We start from the raw sequence: 24,985 nt of genomic DNA, 5'->3' as shown, positions 1-24,985 counted from the left end.
GCATACAACTGTTATTATTCAGTGAATGAACAGCTGTTGATTTCCATTGGAATCTATTGTTTGTGTTCCTTGATATTCAGAAACTCCTTGATATCCTCTCTTAGAAAATCAGTCCTTTTCATGTGCCTCGATTTGGGCACTCACAATCACTTGAAATTTCAGAAAAAATTTGACTAGAATGTTTAAAGTCAATATAGTGAATGCTGAATTTGCCATTAAAAGTAAACCTGATTTTAAACGTAATGAGAGAAAATGACAGTGAAGGTGTAGTAGACTTTGGCTATTTTGAGGATCTTATTTCATATGATGTCCTACTCTGTTTATAAAAATGGCATTATACACTGTCAACACAACCTGTTAAATGGCTAACAGAGACATCTCTCCAAGTAGCTGACAACAGAAAATCATCATCAGATGGAGCAGTTCCCCAGGAATTGACAGTAGGCTGCTTCTATTCAACACCTCCTGCAGTCACTTGGGAGCAAGTATAAATGTCGCTGATATAATTTCCAGATGACACCCAGTCAGAACAGTGATATTAGTGACCTCAGGAAAGCATGGAGCGCTCTGGATAACTTGTCCATTTAAATAAAATCTTTCTTTACACAGCTACATATTAAATCATTGACTTCAGAAGAGTGCAAGATGTTTCTACAGAATGAGAGGACTTTATCTTGGAAAGCAGTGCTTCTAAAAGGGTTTAGGGACCAAAATGGAGAAACAGGTCAACTTGAATTCCCAGTATAATTCTGTAGAGAAAGGGGCTAATGAGATTCTTAGTTGTTTCAAGAGGGAGACTGAAAATAGGAATGGGGGAACTTCCCTTTGTAAAGCACTCTTGAGACCAGCAAAAGTGTATGGGCTACAGTTTTGCTGTTCATATGTTCAAAAGAATATGAAAAAATAGGAGATGTGCAGAAAAGAGAAATTATTCATAAGCTGAACGAAATGCCTTGAGGTGAAAACACTGGGAGAGTTCACAGCCTTTATCTAAGCAGTTGTTATTACAGCCAGTAGAAGAGGCTTGTACTGAAAGATCTAAGTAAATGATGAAGGATATCAGTCTAGAGAGTCTAGTGGTTTCTTTTAGCCCCTTCAAGGCAAAGAATAGTATTGGTCTTGATGGTCAGAAATGGCTCAACACCTTCTCTTGGAAAGTCAAACTCTTTCATGTCCCTAGAGGAACACACAAATATCCCAAAAGATGCAGTAGTTCTTAGATCTCATGAAATATCACAGAATCACAGAATCATTAAGGTTGGAAAAGACCTTCAAGATCATCAAGTCCAACCATTAACCCAACGCCACCATGCCCACTAAACCATGTCCCGAAGTGCCACGTCCACACGTTTTTTTAAGACTTCCAGAGATGGTGACTCCGCCACCTCCCTGGGCAGCCTGTTCCAATGTTTGACCACTCTGTCCATAAAGAAATTTTTCCTAATATCTAGTCTAAACCTCCCCTGGCGCAACTTGAGTCCATGTCCTCTCGCCCTATCCCTAGTTACTTGGGAGAAGAGACCAACACCCTCAACACCACAACCTCCTTTCAGGTAGTTGTAGAGAGCGATAAGGTCTCTTCTCAGCCTCCTCTTCTCCAGACTAAACAACCCCAGTTCCCTCAGCTGCTCCTCGTAAGACTTGTGCTCCAGACCCCTCACCAGCTTCGTTGCCCTTTTCTGGACACGCTCCAGCACCTCAGCATCCTTCTTGTAGTGAGGGGCCCAAAACTGAACACAGTATTCAAGGTGTGGCCTCACCAGGGCCGAGTACAGGGGCACAATCACTTCCCTAAGTGATAATTATATGAAGTAATGGTGAGAAAATCATAGTGCAAATAGGCTTTTAAAAAACTACAGTCACCACTGTAGATGCTTGGGTATTATTTAAATAAAAATGAGCTATAGTGAATGGATAGTTTTGCTTTTCATTTTCCTTGAGGGAGCTGGGGAATCTGATAATTTTTGAAAAATGAACTTTCTCCCTGCAAACTCACTTCTTCTCTTACTAGTCTGCAGCTTGGATCTGAAATCTTCAGATCACCTTCTGTGTGGCAAAAACAGGGAGCAAAGGAGTAGAAATAGCTGTTGGATGGAGAACAGTCCTACAATTCCATGTCTTGCATTGCTCATTAACTGCCAATGTTCCTCAAAAAAAATCCATTATGAGAATTATCCTAGGTGTCTTGGGAGCTAGTTTCCAAAAGGAGGGTTTCAGAGCTGTGGAGTCCATGGTTCTAAGTGATGTCTTCTCCTAGGGAAGAGGCAACTTTTTCAGTGGACATTAACTGTTGGGTTTTTGGTTTGTATTTTCTTTTCTTTTTCCTGGTAGATTTAATTGTTACTCATTATTTTCTTGAAGAAATTATTTATTCTTGGCAGGAGGAATAAAGCATCTGCATAAGTATTGGTTAGAGATGACACAAATATTTTCCCAGGTTTGAACCTTAAAGCAGTGGTAATGTTCCTGCAGAGTTTCATCCTGGTGAAAACTGAGAATAGGACTAGTAAAACCACCATTCTGACCCCGATGAAGGATGTGTGTGTTTCTCAGTTTGGGTGTCTCTGCACACCAACACACAGCTTGGATTGGGTAGGTAGACACGCTCGGCTGTATGACAGACACTTTTCTGTGTTAAAGGCATCAAACAAGAGGGGTTCAGGTATTGCCCCGTCTGTGAGGGAAGACATGTGCCTGTAGCTGGAAGAGCTACGTTTGAGAGAAGAACCTTAATTCAAACCAGCAGACCTTAAAGGATAAATGTGGATGCTTCAGATGTGCCAAGTCTCCAGTTTGTCTCAGGATGGTTTGTTTATAAGAACTTGCAAATGTGCATTTGATTAAAAAATAATCTAAATGTAATGACCTTTACAGATTCTGGAACAGAAAGACTGTCTTTCTATCTCTTTCTCATACAAGTATATGTGTGCGCATGTATAAATAAATACACATGCATACATATATGTCTGTATATGACATTACTGTTTCTATTTTGGCAGAACCTAAAGACCCCATCATATTAATCACTCTGCAAATGCAATATAAGTACCTTAACTTAGTTGACTTGCAGTGAGTTAAGACTGGCTATCTAATGTAGACTTATGGATCATCAAAGAAAGTATGTGATTATTTTTTATACTTTTATAAGAAACAGAAATATTTACATTTTTAAAGTAAAATTCACAATTGCACCACCCTTTCGATATTCCGACTTTAGCCCCAGGAGTGGAATATAAACAGTGCCAGACATGCATTCCCATGAGTTTTTTATCGTTGTTTTCGGCACAATCTATTTTTATTCAATTCTATGGGAAATGCACACACTTTGCGCCATTGCCAGAATGTGATTTCCCAATGCCCCCTATTTATTTCCAAGTGTGCTTTTTTCAGATTCAAGTACTTTTGCAACAGCACTTTTTCATGTTTTATCGTGTAAGTAATCCTAGCTCATACTGAACCCATTTGCTGGGGACAGTGGTTACATATGTGGAGCTGAAAGGGCAGCCATGTAAGTTCGCAAAAGTCTCCCACACTGGAGGTAACTGTTGGTTCTTCTTCCTTTTTCAGTGTCTGCTGTTATTCACACTTACTCCACCTAAAGGCTGCGTGCACGTAGCTGCATCTAGAGCCAAAGGGGCAGAATCTTTGCTTTGTTCAGATTCTGCTGAGTGTAACAGAGTCCAGCAGTTGTTGGGGAGATGGTGATGTTCTGCTGAAATCCCCCTCTCTGGGCATGCATTGCAGGATAATTTGGAGACTGCCCAAATTCATAGCAGATTAAGCTGTAGGAACCATCCATGAGCTGGGGCCAGCCAGAACACATTAGGCTTCAGACTGATTTACAACATAACAGTTGCATAAGGAGCTATGGAGAGGTTCAAGCTGATAATGCATCTGTTGTACAAGAGAACAGATTTTGCTGTGAAACCTGCCCCAAAAGAACAACTTACCTAAATAAGGACATGGTCTTTAGTCCTGGTGCTTCTCAGGTCAGTATAATTTTCTGCCCTAAGATCACTCTCACTTGATGGACTTTTTTCTCTCATTTACTTTAAGGGTTTATTTGTGTGTTAAAATCAATTTGACAGTGTCCTTACATCCATACAAACCATCCTGTTATATCATTACCATAAGGCCTAGTCAAGGTCTCTTGTGTTCAGACATAGTTGCAATTCCAGCAGAGTCCTTCACAAAGTGCCCTGGACATGCCCAGTCTGCATATAAATGGGGCACCACTGGAGAAGACCTCTTCCAAACTCCCTCGCAATGTGCTGTGTAAAAGACATTTTAATACTTTCCCCAACCCCGACTCATCTGTAGTACATGCACCACAGAACCTGCACCATGACATCCTGCATAAATTCCCTACCCTTATCGCACAGCATTATCCAGCAAAGCCTTCAGACAAACAGGGAAAGGAAGAGATGTGGTCTTGAGGCCAGATATTTAGGCCAGTAGTCCTTCCTACTTCTTCTATCTGTCTGGATTTATACCTGGTAGCTCAAATGTGAGCTTGTTCCTGGAGGTTTGGCCTGAATACTTGCAGAGGGAGTTATACCTTTCCCCTCGTAACACATATAGCAAGGATCCAGGGCTAGGGTAGTCCCCTTGCCCTGTGGATTTCTCCACCATCTTTCTGCTATCTAGATGATGGCACAGCTTCCTTGTCCCATAGGGACTTGGACCAGAAGCAGATGGGTTTGGTAGCAGCTATCAAGGCACATGGATTATCGAGATGTGGGAAGGCGAGAAGGTCCTCCTTGGGTCTGAGTTAATGACATCTGAAAACTGTGGTCCATTGCTGTGCGAATGAGTCAGGAAGCGAGACTGCAAGGCTGTGCTTTTTCCTTAGCAAGTCTCCTCAACTGATACCATTGTCTAGGCCTTTTAACTCACACAGGCACCGGGCAAAAAGTAGCCCTCTCAAGGTCTGACAACCTCATAGTCTTCCAAAGCCATAGAACTCAGGAAGGAAAGAGGAGAAATATTTTGAAATCTGGCACCTGTGGCGAGCCAGATCTCCATGACGTGGAAGTGGAGACTCTCAAACTGGTAACATCAAGAGGAGCCTCCCAGGCCAGGTCCTTCCACAGAATTCATTACGCCAGAAATATCTTTCCCTGAAAAGCCAAGAACTCCCACCAAGGAAAGGTACACTGCTGTCCTCCCAGTCAGCCTTCAAAATAATTCAGAGATGGTCTACCAAGTCAATTGACCAAGAGGAATCTACATTAGGCATGCACTGCAGAATGCTTCTTTCCTCCCAAACAAAAACAAAAGGAAAGGAAACAAAAGGAAAAAAATTAGTATAATCAAGAACTGTAAGGGCTGTAGTCTAGTCCCTGGTAACATCTCTGGTCTGTCAGGTATTTCTAAGTTTTGGGCACCTCAAAGGATGGTGCCTATTAAGAGACCTGGCTCTGAGAATAAGACAAGTCTTTTTTCACACAGTTTGCATAGATTGCCATGAGTGATCAGCTAAGGTATCCTAGGACCTCTGAGCTCAAATGTGTCTGCAGACAGCACAGCTTCCAAAGGCCGTATGGATTTGCATGCTTCTCAAAATCATATCCCCTCCTTCTCCTGAGTGCATGTGTTTGAAAGATCCAAATCTCTCCTGGTAGCCCCACTCTAAAGGGTCCTAGGACAGGCCACTGAGGTGGAAACACTAGCAGAAACTTCAAAACATAGCCTGTCTGCCTTTTCTGTAAGAAGGAAAGGGGAGTGAAATTGCCCCAGAACAGTCACTTTGAAAGGTAAGAATCACTCATGGAGCATCAATCTGTCTTTGGTGGTCTACAATAATTATGTGCTCTGTTTGATGTTCTTTTTCTGAAGATGATGAAGAAGGAATGCAGCAGGAATGAAGGCACAGAAGTGTGCAGATCTTTGGGTGAGAAAATTCCCCTTGATCAAGCATAGCCCTGGCAGGACCAGTCAAGGTAAGTCCTCAGCTTTTTATCCTTCTCAAAAATGTCAAGGTGCAGCTGGAAAGATTGCAATACGGATGCTTCACAGATTCCCTGAACAGGAATAGAAGAGGAAGATGCCGAATCCTGTTTTACTAACACTAGGCAGCCAGATTGTCCTGTGAGAGCTGGCAGCAAGGTCCAACTGGTCTTATCTTTATTGTAGAATAGGATAATGATTATGGAGAGCACAGAGAGATTCTCAGTGTGTGATCAGTGCCACACTGCTGCTTTGGCCAGCTTCCAATGTGATACTCACCAGGCTGAAATCTTTTACTTAATCCAGAAAGTGCTAACCTAGTTTTATGATCCTCCCAATGGAATCATCAGTTTTGTATGGATTAAGGTACATGGAGAAGCCCAGTCACAACTGCAGCTGGAGTGGGAGGGAAGGAACATGGTCTGGGATTGCACTGGTGTCCTCACCTGTTCTCAGAAGGTCCAGATCAGGCACATCTGCAATTCTGGTGTGTGCTCCCAGAAGTGAAACGGCTCTCTGTGAGTCTCCACCATTTCTTGCCTCTTTCTTGCCCTTTCAACACAGATGCAGAGAGAAGGGAGTACCATAACAGACCAGGAGGAAGGGCTGACTCCTTGCAGACCTCTTCTCCACCTGCACCTCTGTATGTTGTTAAATATCTGGTGCAGACAGCACTGTTCCCTGCTCAACATCAGCCCAGCTGGATGGCAAGACAGGAGGAAAAGTATGGGGAGGGAAGGCAGACCAGGGCGGGCAGACAGCAGCATACTGGCTCTCCTGGGACTAAAAGGCATCATGTCCTGGCAGGGGCCATCCTGGAGGACTGCAACTAACCACGTCCTGAGTTCTAATATGCCCAGTTGCCAAGTAAATTTGGGTTTCTTAGCAACTGAGATTTTCAGTGTTTGATCGCCAGAGTAAGTGCAGTGACCTTTGGGCAGTGGAGATGCTCTCAGTGAGAGCCGGCAAGCAAGGGGAGTGCAGTACTGCAGGCTCTGCCTCCCCAGGCAGCCCTCCCTTCACGGGGGAAGCTTTGGTGCAGAGCTGGGCACGCTGCTTTCTGCCATGGAAATGGCACAACACTCCTAAGTGACGGAGGGCAGCGCGGACCCAGTATCGACTGGGTTGTAGTAAACCTGATTTGCATTCACAGAAAACAAGCAGGCTTTGATTATGGCTACATTTTACAAGCAGTGAAAACCTTTCCTGTCCTGTCAGTGTTTCAGCGCATCGTGTGCGGAACCGATACAGAGCTCACTGAACTTGCCTGAAAGCTGCTGTCCACTACAGAAGATGTTGGCGTCAGGTCCTACCGGGTTCATGTTATTTTCTCCTGTGAAATAGTAACTTAATTAGCAGTGAAAAAGACATAAGAACAACGTCTCATAATCTTTAAAGTACAGAGAAAAAATCGCAGAATCACAGAGCAGCTGAGGCTGGCAGGGACCTCTGGAGATTGTCTAGATTGCGTATTTCAGGTCCTGCCTGTTGCCTCTTGCCCTGTCACTGGGCACCACTGAACAGTCTGACACCATCTCCAGGCTGAGCAGTCCCAGCTCTCTCAGCCTCTCCTTGTATGCCGGATGCTACAAGCCCTTAATCAACGGTAGTGGCCCTTGGCTGGACTCACTGTGGTATCTCCATGTCTCTCTTGTACTGGGCAGCCCCAGTACAAGTACTGGAGAGCCTTCATCCTGTCAAGGTCCCACTGAACGGCAGCACAGCCATCTGGTGTATCAGCCACTTCTCCCGGTTTTGTATCTTCTGCAAAGCTGCTGAACGTGCACCCTGTCCCACCATCCAGGTCATTCACACAGATGCACCCTAGTACAGGGTGACCCCTGGGGTACGTCACTAGTGACTGGCCTCCATATTTTCATTATAGATAAGTACAGAGTAACATGTACCCAAGTTGTTTTAAGTAGCGGGGAAGGATTTTGTCCCTAGACGGGTTTAATTTCTGCTTGTAAATATATGGAAATGTAAGAAGAATTCTTCTAAATGCTTATGGAAGAGCATATTTCATTGGAGACAGAATAACAAATGCTAGAATTTATTTAGAAATATCTACTACCAAAATATTTACTATTTAAAAATATCTACTACTTAGTAAAGTATTAAATGCTATTTCATTTCAAACATGCAGCATTTAAAATTTTAACTTTTCAAACATGTAGATATTTTAAAATTACTCCATTGTGTAAACAAACCTTTACTTAGAAGTATGATGTCTTGAAAAAAATCAACATAATTTAATTGATGGCTTTTATTTTCTTTTTTGTGTCTCAACCATTGGCATTCCTCAGTTTAGATGTCAACATTTCTATGCCTGGAAGTTGGAGAATAAAAATAGTTACACTCTAAAAAGAGGCAGTGCTCAGGGTGAAAGGTCCTGATCTTGCAAGTTCTTGCTCAAATGGAAACTCAGTGGGACTACTTGGGTGAGGAGAAATTACTCACCCAGCAGAAATTACAAAATGAGGCTGAGGTCCTCTACTAAAATGGTAATAACTCAAACACGGAAAAGATTATTCACTCTCTGATGAAACAGGACAAGCAGGAGTGTATAAATCTGTGATTTTTGAAGAAGTGACCACAGCTGAAAATCTGGAAATCTGTTTTGAAAACAGATGAGAACCTCCTGCTAAGTGGTTAGACTGCAGTGATGTCTTAACAGTTGGGGTTTTTTTTAGAGTTTTTATATTCAATGTAGATGAGCTACAGTGATTGCAGGCCTGTTTGGAAGCCAAGTATGTATTCATGTCAATATTAACAATGCCTTGGGCTAGACAGAAAGTTTGAAAACTATGTGTTAACATAAATAAAAATCAGTGCATTTTTGGAATTACTTCATTCTGTGGCCTTAAAAAGAGTTTCCTTGGCATAGTAAGATGACCTTATCCTTGGAAAAAAAGTTTTATATGGCAGAAATATCTTTATTTCCTGACACAGTAGGACAGAAAAGCCACTTTTATTCCAAGCAATCCAGCTTGTACATATGAAACCTAAAGAGAATGAACACATCACGACACCATAATACTGACTGTCTGACTCTTGAGATAAGGGTGAGTGCCTAATAGCTGTTTTCCAGACAAAGAGCACTCAGCTAAGAACCAGGGTACGTGTCAAGGAGGTTTAAAGCGGAACATTACTCACACTCAACAGTGATTAAAGAATATTGAAATAGGCCACAGAATTCTCTCTTTTCTTTCACTACTCCAAGTGAAGGGGGAAATAAATTCCCCAAACCCATAAATCTTCTTTCTTCTGGCCCTTTTCTCCCCGGAGCACCACCTTCTCTGGTTCTGAGCACCTCTATGCTCATCTTCAACTTAAGTTTGCTGGAAGAGGCAGCACCCCACTTGCAGGATTCAAGGACAGTCTAGCTGGTGTGACCAGACCCTGCATGAGGACTCTGCCACACCTGGCAAGTTTCAAAGCAAAAGGCATTTACCACACAGGACGGTCCATAATTCTGAGTCCTTCAAAACATCACAGCTAATGTAATTGCAACTAGTAGTTCTCAGCCTGCAAAAGGGCATCTAAACTTTTGAATTGCTGGTCCCATTGCCCTTTGCTCCTTTTGTGACATTTCTGATTTTCCCTCTGAAAGATGATGATCTGACGTATAATTAAGTAACTTCCTAATTTGCTTCTTATCTCTTGTTTGTGGCAGATACTCCCTAGCTGTAGGTTGGAAATGAAAAAAATTCTCCAGGGCAAAGCTCTTTGCTTAGCACATCTTGGTGGTTCCCTCATGGAGAAGTTAATGGGCAATACAAAAATCCTTTCTATTGTTCCAGTGCACTTGATTCTGCTTCTTCTCAACCTTCTCAACTGGAAAAAACAGTTCTTTGAACGTGTCTAGTATAGCTCCTTACATGGGAAGCTCTATACTTCTTCCCCTTATGTATGTATAGACCTACTTTTGGTCAATGCTGATCTCCTTCCTTACTTCTGGTTATCTCTGAACATATTTGTGGTATTTGGAGTAACAGAGCAATTACCTTCTCCAGGTCTCAGTGGTTTCCTCTGTTGTTCTAGGTCATGATCTTGTAAGTAGATATGTGCCTATGGACCTTTGTGCCTGACCAGCCTTCATTGTTGGATGAAAGTCTAACATTTGATTTCTCAGAAGTATTTTTGTAAATAATCCATTTGCAGCGTAAGACTGCAACTGAATAATTTTCTTGGGGGAAAGATCAAGGGTCCTAAAAGAATGGAAATGTCATGTTTTTGTTCTAGTTTAAAGTCCATTCCTGAACCTTGTTGATGACTAAGCTACTAAAAACTGGACCAGACTGTCTGAGTTTAGGGAGATATAATCCATTAGAAGATATATATTTTTTTCCTTAGGATTAGCTCATTTTCTGAGCAAAGTAAACCCATGTATCACATTAAATAGGTCTTTGACAGTTTATTGTTTATTTGCAGTCCTGTTCTTTAAAGGATAAGCCAATTCCCTCTCAAATGCAGTTCATTTCTCTGTGACCCACTCTGACAGCTGTGACAATCTGTTTGTCACAGAGCTTAGTACATACCAATTTATATATTAAAAGTAGCTGGAGGTGCAGCAGTCTCATTTGTGGATTTAGGGCCTTAAAACATGGTGTGAAGATTCACCAGATTACTCCCTGTTTTTTTGAACAACGGCATTACTTTTTAACTTTGCAGCCCAGTGAGTTCTCTTACAAGAGTGACTGTTACCTGGGAGAAAAATACTGCCCTGAAATGTCCTAATTATCCTCCATGTTACAAGTATGATACCATGGCAGTGTGGGAATACATCAGGCTCAGGCCGGTAGTGGGCTATTTGCCATTTGGGGACGAACTGTTTCTGGCTCAGTACCACATGCCTGATGGTGGCATGTGTCTTCTCAGGAAGGACAAATTGCTCTCCTTCATGTTTGGCAAGCTCCCGCTGGCATGCCAATGAGGCCTATATTTAGTACTGGTACTGTTTAGCCAACAAGCTGGGAAAATTGTCATGCTGATGCAACTAGAGATTTACCAAGGCTGTTTTCCAAGAGCTGAAGAAGACATGGTTGAAGTGGGCTTTGAATTTTCAGCTATGAATCTTCTTGTTCCCATTTCCTCTGGGTACAGTACATCCTGCTCCCAAGCCCAGGCCTGTGGTGTTGCAGCTTGAGCTAGAGCACATTTACTGTGATTTGGCATTGGTGGGATTCCTACAAAGCTGGCTACTTCGATACACAGCTTGGTACCCAAAACTTTGCTCTTCTCGTTCTGTTGAACCCTGGCTGCAGCTGCCTCCTTTCCTGCTACCCTGGGTGACACGTGCTCTCCTGGCTACCTACAGCACGTAAGCTCCCAGGTGTACTGAGAGCAGAGATCCAAAGAGCAGCACCAATTGTTCTTATCCAAACCCTCTTTGCCTGTCATCTTCAATGGGTACGTGGCCTACGTACAATTCAAAAAGCTCCTGAGATCAAAGGCAATACAAGCCCTGACGCTCACTGTGGGAATTTCACCTCCTCTCTTCTTTCTCCTTGTGAAACACCAGCATCAGGAACTTCCCAACAAAGTAGAGCAATAGCAGGGGGTTATCTTATTTCTTATTTATCTTATTTCCACCCAAAATTGGCCACAGGGACATCCACTGTTCAACAAGAGCATTTGAGGTTACTTCTCCCAGAAGGCCATGCCTATGGGAATGATAGTCTTGGTTCTACTGTTTGTATTTAAGTTACATTTTCAGATGGAAATTTACTCTATACTTAAGCTTTGCCTATATAGCAGTGTTAGCAAAAGTGTGAAAGAAATTACCTTTTGAGGAAAAAAGGCAAATACCCCAATGTAAGCATGATCTTATTGCCTTATTTAGGCTATATGAAGGAATGGAGATCCATATGGGATGACCTAAACTAAGCAGGGTTTTTATTACCAAAACTTTTCAAACACACACTCTGCTCACAACAACTGACGTCAAGGCACATGAAAAAAAGATTAAGGAGGACTCTAATTTCCTCTTCCTTGCTTAAAAAATCCATATGACTATTTGCTTGTGTCTTGTCACACATTCTCATAAGCAAAGGAATTTTGGAGGTATTCTGAAAAACATCGTCAATATGTCCATAATCCTTCGCTTGGGCATTTAAATCTCCCCTTCCATCTGAAGCAAGTGTTGCTTTTGGTTCTTGTAGCTATATCCAAAACATGAAAAATCAGCTGCGCTTGTGTTGGCTGTATTGGAGTTCTCTCTTCTATATGCTAAGCAGGAGGTCCCCAGGGCTTGCTGATATTGCATGCATTTTCTCTTCATTTGCTGTTTGAGTATTGCTGGCAGCACATTGCACAACTAAGAGCAAGGAGTTTCCTTTTTCCCTGTATGTCCCTTCTGTGCGCATAAAAAATAGGTTGTTCTGCTAATTTAATTACTGTGAGGACAAATCATCTTCTTAGGCTTCTTGTCACAATACTGACATTTCTTATGGAAGTTTTAAGTGATTTGACACTTTTTATCATAGTAAAATTTCTAGTTTGTCTTCCAGTGAACAAATGTTGATTAATAACTCTTGGCATTAGAAACAACTCACAGCTTTTGCTTATTTTCAGTAGTCCAGTAAACTGAGGGAAGGTCTTGACAACCTTCCTTTGCTTTGATTAGTAGCTGATTGACTATTTTCATATCTTTCTCAGCTTTCTGTCCATTGGGCCAAGAATAACATGGAAAGCAGGTTGTGCATGACTGAAACATCTATCCCTTACAGATCTGTCAAATCCCTGAGATACTTGTTGTTGACTGTTGAATAAATTCACTGCACATCCCTTACCTAGCAAACACTGCCACATGGTGACTCATGGGTATGAACATTCTCCAAGTCATAAACCATCTCTAGTCCACTTACCTGCCAGGAAGGTATTTGCTTGCACCTTCCAATGGAGCCCTTCTTCCATGAATAAAGTAGCATTAAGAAAAGTGCAAGCCACAAGCAAATTGTTGGAGGGTTGGCACTCCACAGTAAGCTAATGCACACTCGTACTTTTTACAGGAACAGTTCTGATGTTTTTCCTACAGACTTCTTGGTCAGCATTAAGGAAACGATGCTTTTATTTGGGCAAAACAGTCAAGAAACTAAGTTACAGCAAGGGATTTCCAGGCCAGCTGTCAGCTTTCAGGGCCTTGCTGTCATTTGGACTGTCATTTGGAAAGCAAGAGTCTAGCAAGAAATTGTCCCATTGCATCTCCACTGCCAGCTGTCCCTTCTTTACAGGCGTTTTTAATCAAGAAAACCACTGAGCAGAGATGAATTCCTGGACTAGATTCTGCTGCAAAATTTTGAAACTAGTGGCAGATAGCACCTTCCTTTTATTTCTTGCACTTACTCATAGTCAGTTCAACAAGTTACTGTGTTAATGTTAGGTATTGGTAAAAGTGCCAGAAAAGCATTTTGCAGGTTGGTTTCTCGATCAGGCAGCCAGGGCTCGAGTGACACCAATACAGCCCGTGTGCAGGGGCAGGATTCTTCCCCTGGGCTTGGTACTAACATTAGGCTTCCTACATTCACCCGTTCTATACCAGATGGTCGCTTTAGCTTGGTATAAGGCTTGGTAAAGCATAGATTTTAGGAAAGAGTACACAGCAAATTCACAAGAAACATCTTGCTCCCAGCAATTTGTAGTGACTAAATGGGATACATAGACATGAAAATGTAATGAAGATCAAAGTTTCTTGCATTGTACACCACTACCCTCACAGCCTGGGAGCTTCGTAGGGCTCTGTCACAGCCTGATTTGCTGTATTGTCAGCTCCTACATTGTTTGATTGGGTTTGAAAAATTACCATAGTAATCAACTATCAGCAGGTAATGGTTTCCTCTGAGTTAAGAGCGAGCAGCCGCCAAGTCCTGCTGTGCTCTGTTGGGTTCATCAGGCATTGCCGTCAAGCTCCTTGAGTTCTGGTTCTGTTTTTTTGAACAAAGGAAACAGTCTCTAGCTATTCTTCATCATTCTTGCTGGGGAAGTGCACAGTCCATCCTTCCCTGTGTGTACCATTCTGAGAGGTCTCCTGAGTATCTTTTTTTTCAGAGCCATTGAGGTATTTTAGTTGTAATGACTAGGTACTCTGTCTCTGCAGTCCATAATCTAGAATTAACTTTGTTTTTTCCTTCCAAAAGTCTTTGGTAGCGAAGAATACTTTGTTGTTCTGCAAGTTAACCACATTTCCTAAATTCTCCTAAAGGACTGATTGTCCAAAAAGATTCAGTGTCTCATTGGTTTCATTTTATCTTCATTTCTAGTAGGCCCTGAGCAGTTTGAGGGAATTATCTGTGTTTCTCCAAATGTTAGGGTTTTTTTCAGGCTTCTATCATGCTATTTTCTCTTATGGACATATATATATGTTTTTGTGCCATGCTTTTATGTCTATAAATCATGCCCTTTCTGGATTTGTGAAATCTCTGACATCTACAAATATTTCCTTTCCTTGTTTGAACAGAAATGTTGCTATGTGGAGGTTTATGCCCTTGTCTGCACCCATGGAGCTTCTCCCTGTAACAGTGCTGTTCTCACTGGTGCCAGCAAGTTGTCTACTTCTAGTGGTGTTCAAATTGTGTTTCAAGGGTTGTGGTATCCTTTAAGTTTTTGGGAGGAGTTCTTACTGGGAACTATGTGATATCTGCTGTATTTAAAAAAGATCCTGGCAGGTTGTTACCATCTGTACTGTGTTTTCCACATCTTTTTGACAAAATGGTGTTTTTAATTGCTTTCCTGTGATTCAGTTTCAGGTTATATTCTCTTGGCCTTGTAAATGACACCAATAGATATTTCCTGTGCTTTATCTTTGATGCTGTTGTGAACTAGGATATTGCAATTATGATAAAGATGCTTCTGTGTCTCTTTTTGATTGGCCTATCTCTTGTGAAGATGATATACTAAGGTGCACTCTCTGAAGTATTGCTTTACGAGAAGTACTAAAAGCAGCTAACTTGCTTCTCAGCAGGTCCAGTTGCTGATGCTACTAGCTAGATTGATCCAGTTTTGGATAGGGTGCATACATGACACCGGCTGGGATAACCAGATGCTGGTGGCCCCAGGTGGCCCCCATTGCTTTTTTTGAGTCTTGGTCATCCTGGAGAAGGGCTGTATTTCTGTAAGTACTGAACTAACTGCATTAAGATTTCTCCACTTTTCCAGTCAAATGTGTGTTCACTATAAAGTTCCTTTTCTACCTTGAGCCTACTAATAATAGTAGTCAGGAGGGTTAATACAGAGCATTAAACTTGGGAAAGCTTGGTCTTCCAGTGCTTTGCACCTTGAGGCATATACACACAGCTTTTCCTGACTTCTTTTGCTGTTAGATTCCTTTTCTAAAGAGATTCACAGTCAAGAGAATTTTTAGCAAGTTTCTCCCAGTGCAGGTGTTGACAGCATCTCTAGTTAACTGTATTTTTGACACTTGGTTCTTTTGCTAACATTGAGCTGTGGATTTCCTGGCTATAAGCAGTGGACAGTCTATTCTGGTTTTAGATTTTGAGGTCCAAGCAACAGCAACAAGAGAATAGAACTGAGGAACTGGGGTGAAGATCCTGAGCAGCAGCAGGGGATAATCATTCACATTATGGCTTTACCTACTGATCTAGAAGAAAAAAAAAGCAAGCTTATATTTTATAAAGTGTATTTATTCTCATTGAATAGTCTGGTGTTACCAGACACCAGTACTTAAGGGCTGTGAGGATAAGTTTTGCATTAACTGAGACCACTCTGCATAGGTTGAGTTTTTCCCAGCATTTATGTGGGTGACTTATGTCATAAAAATATTCCTCCACATACAGAAGTCTGCAGCTCATGTAAATCTTTCTTGGGAAACATAGCTTTATTTTTCTTGGATGTTCATTGTTCTTTTTGCAGATGCACTTTGTAGGCCTGGTATAGAAAAGGAGTGTGGGGCCTTGTGGGAAAGCGGTCCAACAGAGAAGTAAGAGAGAGCAGGGGACGAATGGTGGTTGGCTTCTTGGAGAGGTGATGGCGGGTCGGAGAAGACACCATCGCAGCAGCCATGGAGAGGCGTGTATTTATGTGCGCATCCACAGCTGGCTTTTCAGAGTAAGATCATTGTGTGTACACATGAGGACAGAGGAAGAGAAGGGAGTTAAAAAAGTCAACACTCTAAAAATATACTTGATGAGTTAGGGTTTTTTTTTTTAATCTGCAATTTGGGGTGAGGGTCTTGTGTTTCAGCCCCCTTGAAGGTAGTTGGTTCCTTTCTTCTGGTGCTAACAACATTGTGAAAACAGCCCTCTTGCTCTTTTTTTTAAATCCAATGCTCTACATTGTTGTCTCTGTTTAGATGGCTTGTGGGAACACAGAACTCCAGATGACACAGTAAACTAAACAAGCTTTTATATAAGGATAAATAAGGATTTTTAAGCACACACTAATCTCTGAAGAGCTCATGTTAGCATTTACAGAAGAAAACAGGGGGAGAATAGGAAAAGGAGAATAGTGGGAATAAATGAGACTTTAGGAAAAAGTCTTCCAAGAGAGGCATTCCTCAAATCCTTGAGAGCGACATTTAACTAACAATGAATTAGCTAACTACAGTTGTGCACAGCAGTTGTACGAACCCTGTGAAAGGGTCCTTTCAGTAAGGTGCCTTATCTGCTGAGGGCTAAACCCTGCTGGTGGTGCTGGCTGTGCCCTCAGAGCCCTCAAGCGGGCTGAGTGGTGCCGTTCCCTCCTCAGACAGAGGGTCTGGGGTCTGCCTTTCTTTTTTGGAAAAGCTGAGTGATGGGTGCAGAATCTGTCATCAAATGCCTTTTGGTCTGGTCTTCAGGGCAACATGCTTATCCTTGCCTCGAAGCCCCAGACAGCTCATCCTGGCACTTAAATCCTGAGTTCCACACCCGTTTTTGCCAGGGCTGCTGCCACTGGGTCCCTGTTGTCCTGGGAAAGAGGCAGCTGTACCCAGCGGCCACCTACTCCCCACGAAGCTGGTGTCAGTCTCCATGGGACCTTCAAGTCTCTGGTCTTGTTTATACAGCACTCTTCGCTCTCGCTTCAGTGTGCTGCTGCAATGACAGACTCCCAAAGGTGGTCCTCTGAAAAATGAACACGTTTAGCTAATTAGCATCTCCCTAGAACACAAGGTCTGTGGCGGCATGAAGAATAATTGCCTGCTTTTGCATGAGGCATCACCTTGCATTGAAAGGTCCCTGCCCAGAGTGTTTTGGTTTCAGACTGCTTTAAAGTTACTGAGATCTCTCCAGGCACTTTCTCTCCAGGCAGGCAGAATTACTGTTTATAAGATTTGGAAAAGACATCGTTTTCTATGGGAAAGCAGCAGGTTTGTAAAGCAGAGATGCTGTCATGAACTTCATCAAAATGAAGGATAACTTTAGCTGGAGGGAGAGCATTTCCTGAGGAGACCTGTTTATCTCACCGAGATTCTTTTGTGCAGAGACATTTGACAGCTGAGCAGAAGAGCTGCCATCCTGCATCAGAGCCAGAGTCTGTCCAGCCCAGTATCCCGTCCCCGAGAGGGGCCAGCTCCAAATGCTTCAGAGAAAAATGCATTTCCATCATGATGGGAAGTAACTTCCCCGTGTGAGGAGTTTAATGCTAATCCCAGACACTTGCTGGTTGATCTGGGGAAGAAGCACAAAACTAATTGCTTCTTTGCATTTTTCTTTTCATCTCGGGTAATTTAATGGTAAATATTTTGAGCAAAATTCAGCTCTGGCCATATCTTGAATTGTTAATGAACTCTATCATGGAACTGCATTGTGGCAGCAGATTTCTTGGGTTATTAAACAGTCATAGCTCTCGTATACTTTTGCAGGATGATTAGTTAGTCTCAGTAAAGGATGATATATTGAAAGGCAAAGGGGGATCTGGTACAACATCTGAGCTGTAGTTTTAAAACTGTTTTGTACTATGAGCCACTAACATTTCTATTCTTTCTCCTTCTCCTTTCAGGGATCTTGCCTGGTTATTCTTCATGACATTAGATTCAACCTTTCTTTGTGTATCTACTCAATGCGTATCTTTTCAAGAAATGCTGCTATGTACAGATTATTATTTTCCATTTGTTTCTTCATGCACTTAATAAATGGATTGGTGGCAAACTCTGACCATAGAGACTACAGCTTTGAGAGCGTGACCAGCACTTGCAAACTGTGACTCCTGATGCTGAACACCGGAGAGACTGCACCGAAGCGTGGGATGTGCTCGTACTTTCTCGATATAGCACTTCTGCCATACGCAGATAGGTCTCTTTTGTTAGCTAAAATTAACTGGCATGTGTTTCTGGCACCATGCTGCTGCTGTTTCCAAAGTGACAGCCTCTTCATTTGCATCCCCAGAGCACCTGAGAAATGGTGCATCTTTTTCTAAACACTGCCTACTTGCTTTTCCCAGCCTGTGGAGGGCTCTCGCCATGTCAAGTGCTGCCATGCACCCTCTGAAACGACAAACCCCCATTCCCAGCGGTGGGAAGGAAAGAGTTTTTCTTATCTCTTACACCAGCCTCTCTTCTGCTGGGTCTAAGAGACCCACTGATGCTCAAAGAGCCAGGAAAAGCCACGTCCTTCCGACTGTCTCCCTGTATCGCACCAGAACCAGTCACCAATGCCTCCTTTCTCTAATGACATGATGTATGAACCTCACATGGTTATAACCATGTCATTTGTACCTTTGATTAGTCCTTTTCATTAACGGTGTACCTGCACACAAACTGCTTTCTCTTCTCCAGCATGAATCTTATTTTCTGGAAATGTGCCACAAAGTTTAAAAATATATTAGTACTTTTTCTAGCCAATTGTGACTCCAAAATGCAGAGTGCGGTAAGCATGGCAGGAACCTATTCCTGCAGACTTCTGTCCAGAACAGCTGATTCCTGGGGTGCTGTTTCTAACATCTATTGCGTAAACTGCAATTAGGAGATTCATGAAAGTGTATCAGTGTTTTTCAGATACTTCAGTATTACTGGGATAATCAGAGTGCACACTGGACCCTGCAGACAGTTTGGTATCCCAGATTTGAATTTTAATAATTTCTTATTTTCAAGACTACTTTACACAAACTGCATTAGAAAGTCATCAGCACAGAGTTTGTAATCCACATAATCCTTGGGACTACTCATGCGGATTTGCAGAACACTGCTAGTAAACAGTAAAAAAGGTTTATAATGAAAAAAAACCTAAAAGATTTATAATTTCCATTGATACTTTTCTCAAGCCAGTTGTTCTTATCTGTATTTCTGTATCATTGGTCACATTTTAGAGGAAATTCTGCTAAATGTGTTAAATAAGGCTAAATATTGTGCTAATGATAGATTAAATACCTCTAACAAGTGCAACCAGTGTGTTCAATGAAGATCTAAACATAATCACGCTGTACGCCTTAGCTTCCTTTCAAATTATCTTCCTGTCCTGGAATATGATCAGGCTGGAGCCCTGGGGACACACTCATCACTAACCAACATCTCGATGATCTTGCTGGAGCCGAAGTATATGTCAAGTCACAACCGAGTCTGAGGCACAGACTCTAAGAATAGATTGAAATTTCCATTGTTAGGTGCAGTAGTAATGTGAATTTAGATTACCAAGAAAATATAATACATCTTAAAGAAAACACAGCCCTTAATTTTCAAAAAATAATCTTAAGGCTAACAGGAGACAAGGATGATAATTGAGACCTACTCAGAAAATTTAGTGTCTTTTTTCTCTTTGTATGCTGTGTTAGAGCCTGTGAAAAATGCAGTTAGTGACTAATTTACATTTCCTGCTTTATAGCCGTTATAAGCCAGCTGTTCTGAAGGGTTGGTGTGTTTATGGAAGACATTAGGCCCAAACTCGGGAAATTGTGGTTCTGCTTCCTGGTCCAGCAGCGGCGGCTGTGCTAAAGCTCCAGCTTTAAAGGCCTTGGGTACGTAGCTGCCATATTCTGCACTGCGATGGGCAGACGAGTACTTGTGCCCACCTCCTCACCTCAAAAGCAATTCCACTCCACCTTGAAGCTGGACCGTCTCAAACCGCATCTCTGCGTTCTTTTTCCTTGTGTCAGGGCTTGCCGGAAAACTCAGTTGTGGGTGGAGGTTTCCAGAGGCACACGAAAGCCAGCAGATAATCAGCTGTATGAATGCACAACTATTTATAAATAAAGCATGGGTAAGCTGCCTAATAGCTTGTTCTGTAGGTCAAAAGGAGATTTGGCAGCTACTTTTGATCTCCCAGAAGTCAGGCTGGCAAACACCCAACTCCCGATGCAGAGAAGGTGTTCAAAGGAAGAACAAGGCAGCCCAGCACTGCCCAGGCAGCCCAACCGTAGAGCTTCACAGGCACGGAAAGCAACGACAGTCTGCTAATTAGCTCAGCACAGAGGTGTTTCAGACCTCTGTAACAAACATTGTATACAATTCCATATAACACATTGTAAACTGCTGATAAAAATCAGTCTAAGTTCAGTGCAGAACTAAATTGCTTTCCTCTGGGTGCAGATCTCTTGTAGACCTTTTCCTGCAAATGGAAGCTGCTTCAGGAGTGCCAGTTCCCTTGAAGTTGTGATTAGCATTTATTTCCCCATGCTGGAGTTAAATTTAGCAGTAGATTTACTTACTTTTTAAAACTAGGAACTTACTAAAATCTTCAGAATATTCCTCATAGAACAAACCAGGAATTAATAAAGTGCTCTTAGAAAGTGGTAATATTCTATTCACATTCTACAATTATAATAATTGTAATCCTAATACGATGGACTATTGAAATTTAAGATATCTGACATCATATGGGGTTATGACTATGGAACTAAAACAATTCCTCTGAGTGGGCTTTGAACATGATTTCTTACTGAGATCACATAGTCTTTAAGTAACTGGATAAAAAATATTTATGTGTATTTTGGGCTAAGCTGCTTTTTCATGAGTGATAATAAAATGAATAGAACATGTCAATTTATTTCAGATCTGTAAAATACAAATCTAAAAATATAATTTTACAGACGATATTCACCATTTAGTTTATATTTTAGTATGGTCTTAAGCCTATCTTGCACCGAATAATAATGTAACAGAGCAACAAAATATTCTACATTTTAACTTTTTAGATTTCCTTAACTAGAGTCTACCATATACATCAAAAATAGTTGTGCACAGTAACCAATTAATCATCTACATTTCAAGACTAGATTGGCTATATCTCATAACTGAGACACCAATTACAGTACATTTATTAAAAATCCATCAAGAATACACTCAGTAGTAACAGTGGTAGCAGTAGTTAAAATCTTAACAGTTTTGTGAAATGATCAAAGGAAATGATAACAGAATTAAAAAATTCAGTTAATCATTTATGTGTTATGTAAAACCCATGTAACACTACAATGAAAGAAGAAATTACATGGGCACAAGTGCAAAAAAGCAATATTGTAAGCCATCTTCTCTCTTTGGTAATAATCAATTAGCAGGAAGTATACCATAATAATTCAAGTCAAAGACTAATTCATGCTATATATTTCTTTCCTTTCCTACCAGAGGCACACTTGATGATTTGCAGGCATCCTACACTAGAGAAGTTAAAATTCCACTTAACACTGCCCATTTTTTTCCTCTTTTAAGTTTAAATATTGAAATTAAAGATAAGGATTTTTTTCTTTCATAAATAGCTTTTCAGTAGTATAGTCTCTTAAGGAATTTAAAAATAAATAGCAAAATATACACAGTTTCAAAGATTACACTTAATTCCTTCTAGGTATAACCTGAAAATGTATCACCAAAGAATAAATAACTTTGGGTTTCTCAAATATTTGGTAAAATGTCAATTACTCTTACATAAGGAGTTTTCTGAGGAATAAGGAAGTACCACTGCTTTTCCTACAAGGCTTTTACTATACAGGTGGAATTTTAGTAAACTTACAGTAAGAATATAATCTGTTCTATAATACGGATGTTACCCATTAAGAAGCACAATTAAAAAACCCTTTCAAAATTAAACCTTCAAAATTTCAGGTTCAAACCTGAGGAACTCCCAGGTAACTATGAAGTGCTCCTGACAGGACAGTGAAGCTCAGTTGTCTGTGTCAGGAGGCTACAATAATAATAAGGTAATTTCCTCCTGTGGTAGAACCAAAGCTGTTTTCTACTGACAACGTATTAAAAATCCAAAAGGGACAACGTTTTAAGGAAGGGACAAAAGTGAAGAACACTTGAGTGTATGCCATCCTCAGAAAGGAGTGAATTGCCTACAGGCATTTCAATATAACCATAGATTTTAAATAGATTCTTCTGCTTTTGAAGGGCTTGACCCTGATGAATAATTAAGGTAACGTCACTGGGGATGTCTATTTGAATTTGCAGGTTATCATCTTACCCAAGCTCCTCCTTCATATTTACCTGAAATTATTACTAAAGAAAACAAGAAAAATGCAGGCCACATCAGCAAAGCAACTAGTTAAAATAATCCAGTAACCTGAAGTGCCATTAGGCACTTCAAAAAAAAAACAAAACCACACTTAACTGCAAGAAGATCTTCTGGAGGGGCAGAGCAAAAGTCCTTGCCTTTTTAGAAGATCCATTTAAGCTGCCAGCAAAGTAAAGGCAATTCTGACTCCTCATTTATTTGGAATTCATAAATAACATGTAGATTCACTAACCTCCTATTCACTCCCACAGTTAATTTACATAATATATTAAGCAGAATGCTTTTCTACTCCTTGTTTGATTCCAAGCACAAGATGTAAAAACCAGTTAAATTGCACAGTCCAGCCCTTATCTCTGCAAACCTCTATCTGATCAAGAAAATGCTTTTTGGCATCTTCTTCGCTTTTCCCTACTGTCAGTGCATCCCGGATATATTCAATATCCTCTTTGCTGGTTAACTGGGGCATTCCAGTCATTAGCATCATGGAGAACAGAATGATCAGCAGGTTTGTGTGATGTCGAAGAGCTAAATAAGCCTTCACACATACGTCCTACAAGAGAGGAGATTTTTTTGTTAATTGATGAGGTGAACTGAGAGGTATGGTACAGGAATTTCACAGGACTCTCATTAACCAACGCTAGTCAATCACTCGAGTACGTCAGAGAGAGGAGACCCAACAGAGCCATTCACCTAAGCAGAAATGTGAAGCGAACTTCTGCATCCATCGCTCAGTATTACTTCATTCATCACCACACCTTGGAGCAACAAGTACTGTTTTAGTGTACAAACTAAAGCCTCTTTTTTAATAATATTATATTAACTACTAAAGCATAAAAGCTTAGCTTCACCAACATTTCAAATTAATTTCCCTGTCATATAATCTCTCTCTGTAGCTGTTAAAAAGAGACAGCAATAATTCATTGTCTTTCTTTCCAACTGGTATGCTCCTGTTTAAAGACCATGGCTGGCAAGTGATCCTGAATAAAGCAGCACCTCCAGGGGGCTGTTCTTCATTTTATATAAAAGTCTGTTAACTTTTGCAGAAGTGATGGCTTATTTAATGGAGAAGACTTTTCAGGCTTGGTGGTCTGAGAAATTTTTCCAGCTGACAGCTCTAGTTTTCAGGCACACTGCCTCGCTGTAGGACTTCTATGTTCATGTACTGTCATACTGGTTTCCAAAGATTTTTTTTTTATAGCTTTTTCACTTCCATATATAAGTAATTTGCTTAACAACATAACCTTTAGAAGAATTAAATTTCTGCGGCTTGGAAAAACAAGCTATGTTTTTTGAAAGAATATTTAATACTAAGTGACTAATACATAAACTGAAATGATTATTTCTTATATTAAATTTATTACTCATTAACTTTTAGAAATAACATCTTAAGGAAGACAATGCAATGACGAAATCAATCATATATTAAAAAGTTAAATTGGGCCTGCAATGCAGTAATGTAAAAAGACAAAAAATATTTCCAAGAAGATTGTTGCTATTAAAACCAAAGCTGAAGCAATGCTAATTTTTACCCAATTAAATACTCAATTTAACCTTTACACAAATGTATATGACTTTATTAAAGAATTCTTAAGAAATGCAAATATTTTCCACCAATGGTAAAATTCTACCAAATCTCATCACCCCTCTAGAACAGTTTGTTTTTGACAAGGTGTATGTTTTTTTTCCTTCCTTAGAAACAGTAAGAAGTGCACAGATAATCCTAACATCTATCACTGTTCACATCAGCAACACCAGGACAACCAACCAGACAGGTTAGGAAGATACTAAGCAAGCAAGATGACATGTTAAAGATCTGTCTGGAGGGTTTCTTTTTTCCTATTGCCTGGGCCCTTAAATCTTTCACTCTGTTTCCAAATAAATTCTGTCCTGACATAATATCATACTTATGAACTCTAATATTAGTTTAGCTCTAACAAAGCAGAAAGTAAATTGCAATGGTCAAAGCACAATTTACAATAGAAAACACCATCATCTTATCACAGGGATTAGTTTCTCTTCATAATACCAGGGGAAAAAATGAAAAAAAGAAATTTTACTTATGTATTATCAACTTCAATCAGGGAAATCTTGTCACAAGAGTTAGTGTGTGTTTTGTTCCCCTTGAAAGAGGTGAAAGCTCTTTATAGTTATATCAAAGAAGGTTTTACATTTTTGTATGGATGATGCATCTCACTACGACGGGTGTCTGAGACAGAAAAACAATGATGCAGTCAAGAACCTGGCATCACTGCTTCTCAAAGGCAGTCTTTCAAGAAATTCAAAAGATTAAAAAACCCTGTATCTGCCTGTTACAGTTATTTATTCAGACAGGAACTGAACGGAGTTTTGAATTAACATCTTCCAAGAAAACGAATTTTTACACTTCTGAGAGAGGCAGGGAGAACCAAAAATAACACATACGTATGTGTCAAGGATATGTAGATGTTTACCATGGGATTGAGAAAAAAACTGCTAACTAATCTAAAGCCATAGGCAAAATGAGAGGAACTGAGAGGAAACCAAAATCCCATTATCCAAAAGACAATAAAGAATAATTATTTTGAGAGCTTGAAACTGTCCTAAGTATTAGTATCCTAAAGGTCAGGCATTTTTCTAATATAAAATATCCAAGTTCTGTTATACAGGCCATCCCTTCCCTG

At 40.7% G+C, this 24,985-nt stretch overlaps 1 protein-coding gene across 1 annotated transcript in view; it reads right to left on the bottom strand.

Annotated features, from left to right (window-relative positions):
- Positions 1-21,972: 21,972 nt before the first annotated feature.
- Positions 21,973-24,985, bottom strand: part of PIK3CG (phosphatidylinositol-4,5-bisphosphate 3-kinase catalytic subunit gamma) — a 29,297-nt gene continuing 26,284 nt past the window's right edge. The window contains exon 10 of the mRNA XM_082002377.1: positions 21,973-22,875. Within this exon, the coding sequence (XP_081858503.1) occupies positions 22,594-22,875 (282 nt within the window). The 3' untranslated portion in view covers positions 21,973-22,593. The remainder of the gene's footprint in view (positions 22,876-24,985) is intronic.

This window comes from Phaethon aethereus (genome assembly GCF_964289735.1).
Source record: "Phaethon aethereus genome assembly, chromosome: 1".
NCBI classification, from domain to species: domain Eukaryota; kingdom Metazoa; phylum Chordata; class Aves; order Phaethontiformes; family Phaethontidae; genus Phaethon; species Phaethon aethereus.
The sequence above is the reverse complement of the archived record's forward strand: the minus strand, read 5'-3'. Positions and strand labels throughout refer to the sequence as shown.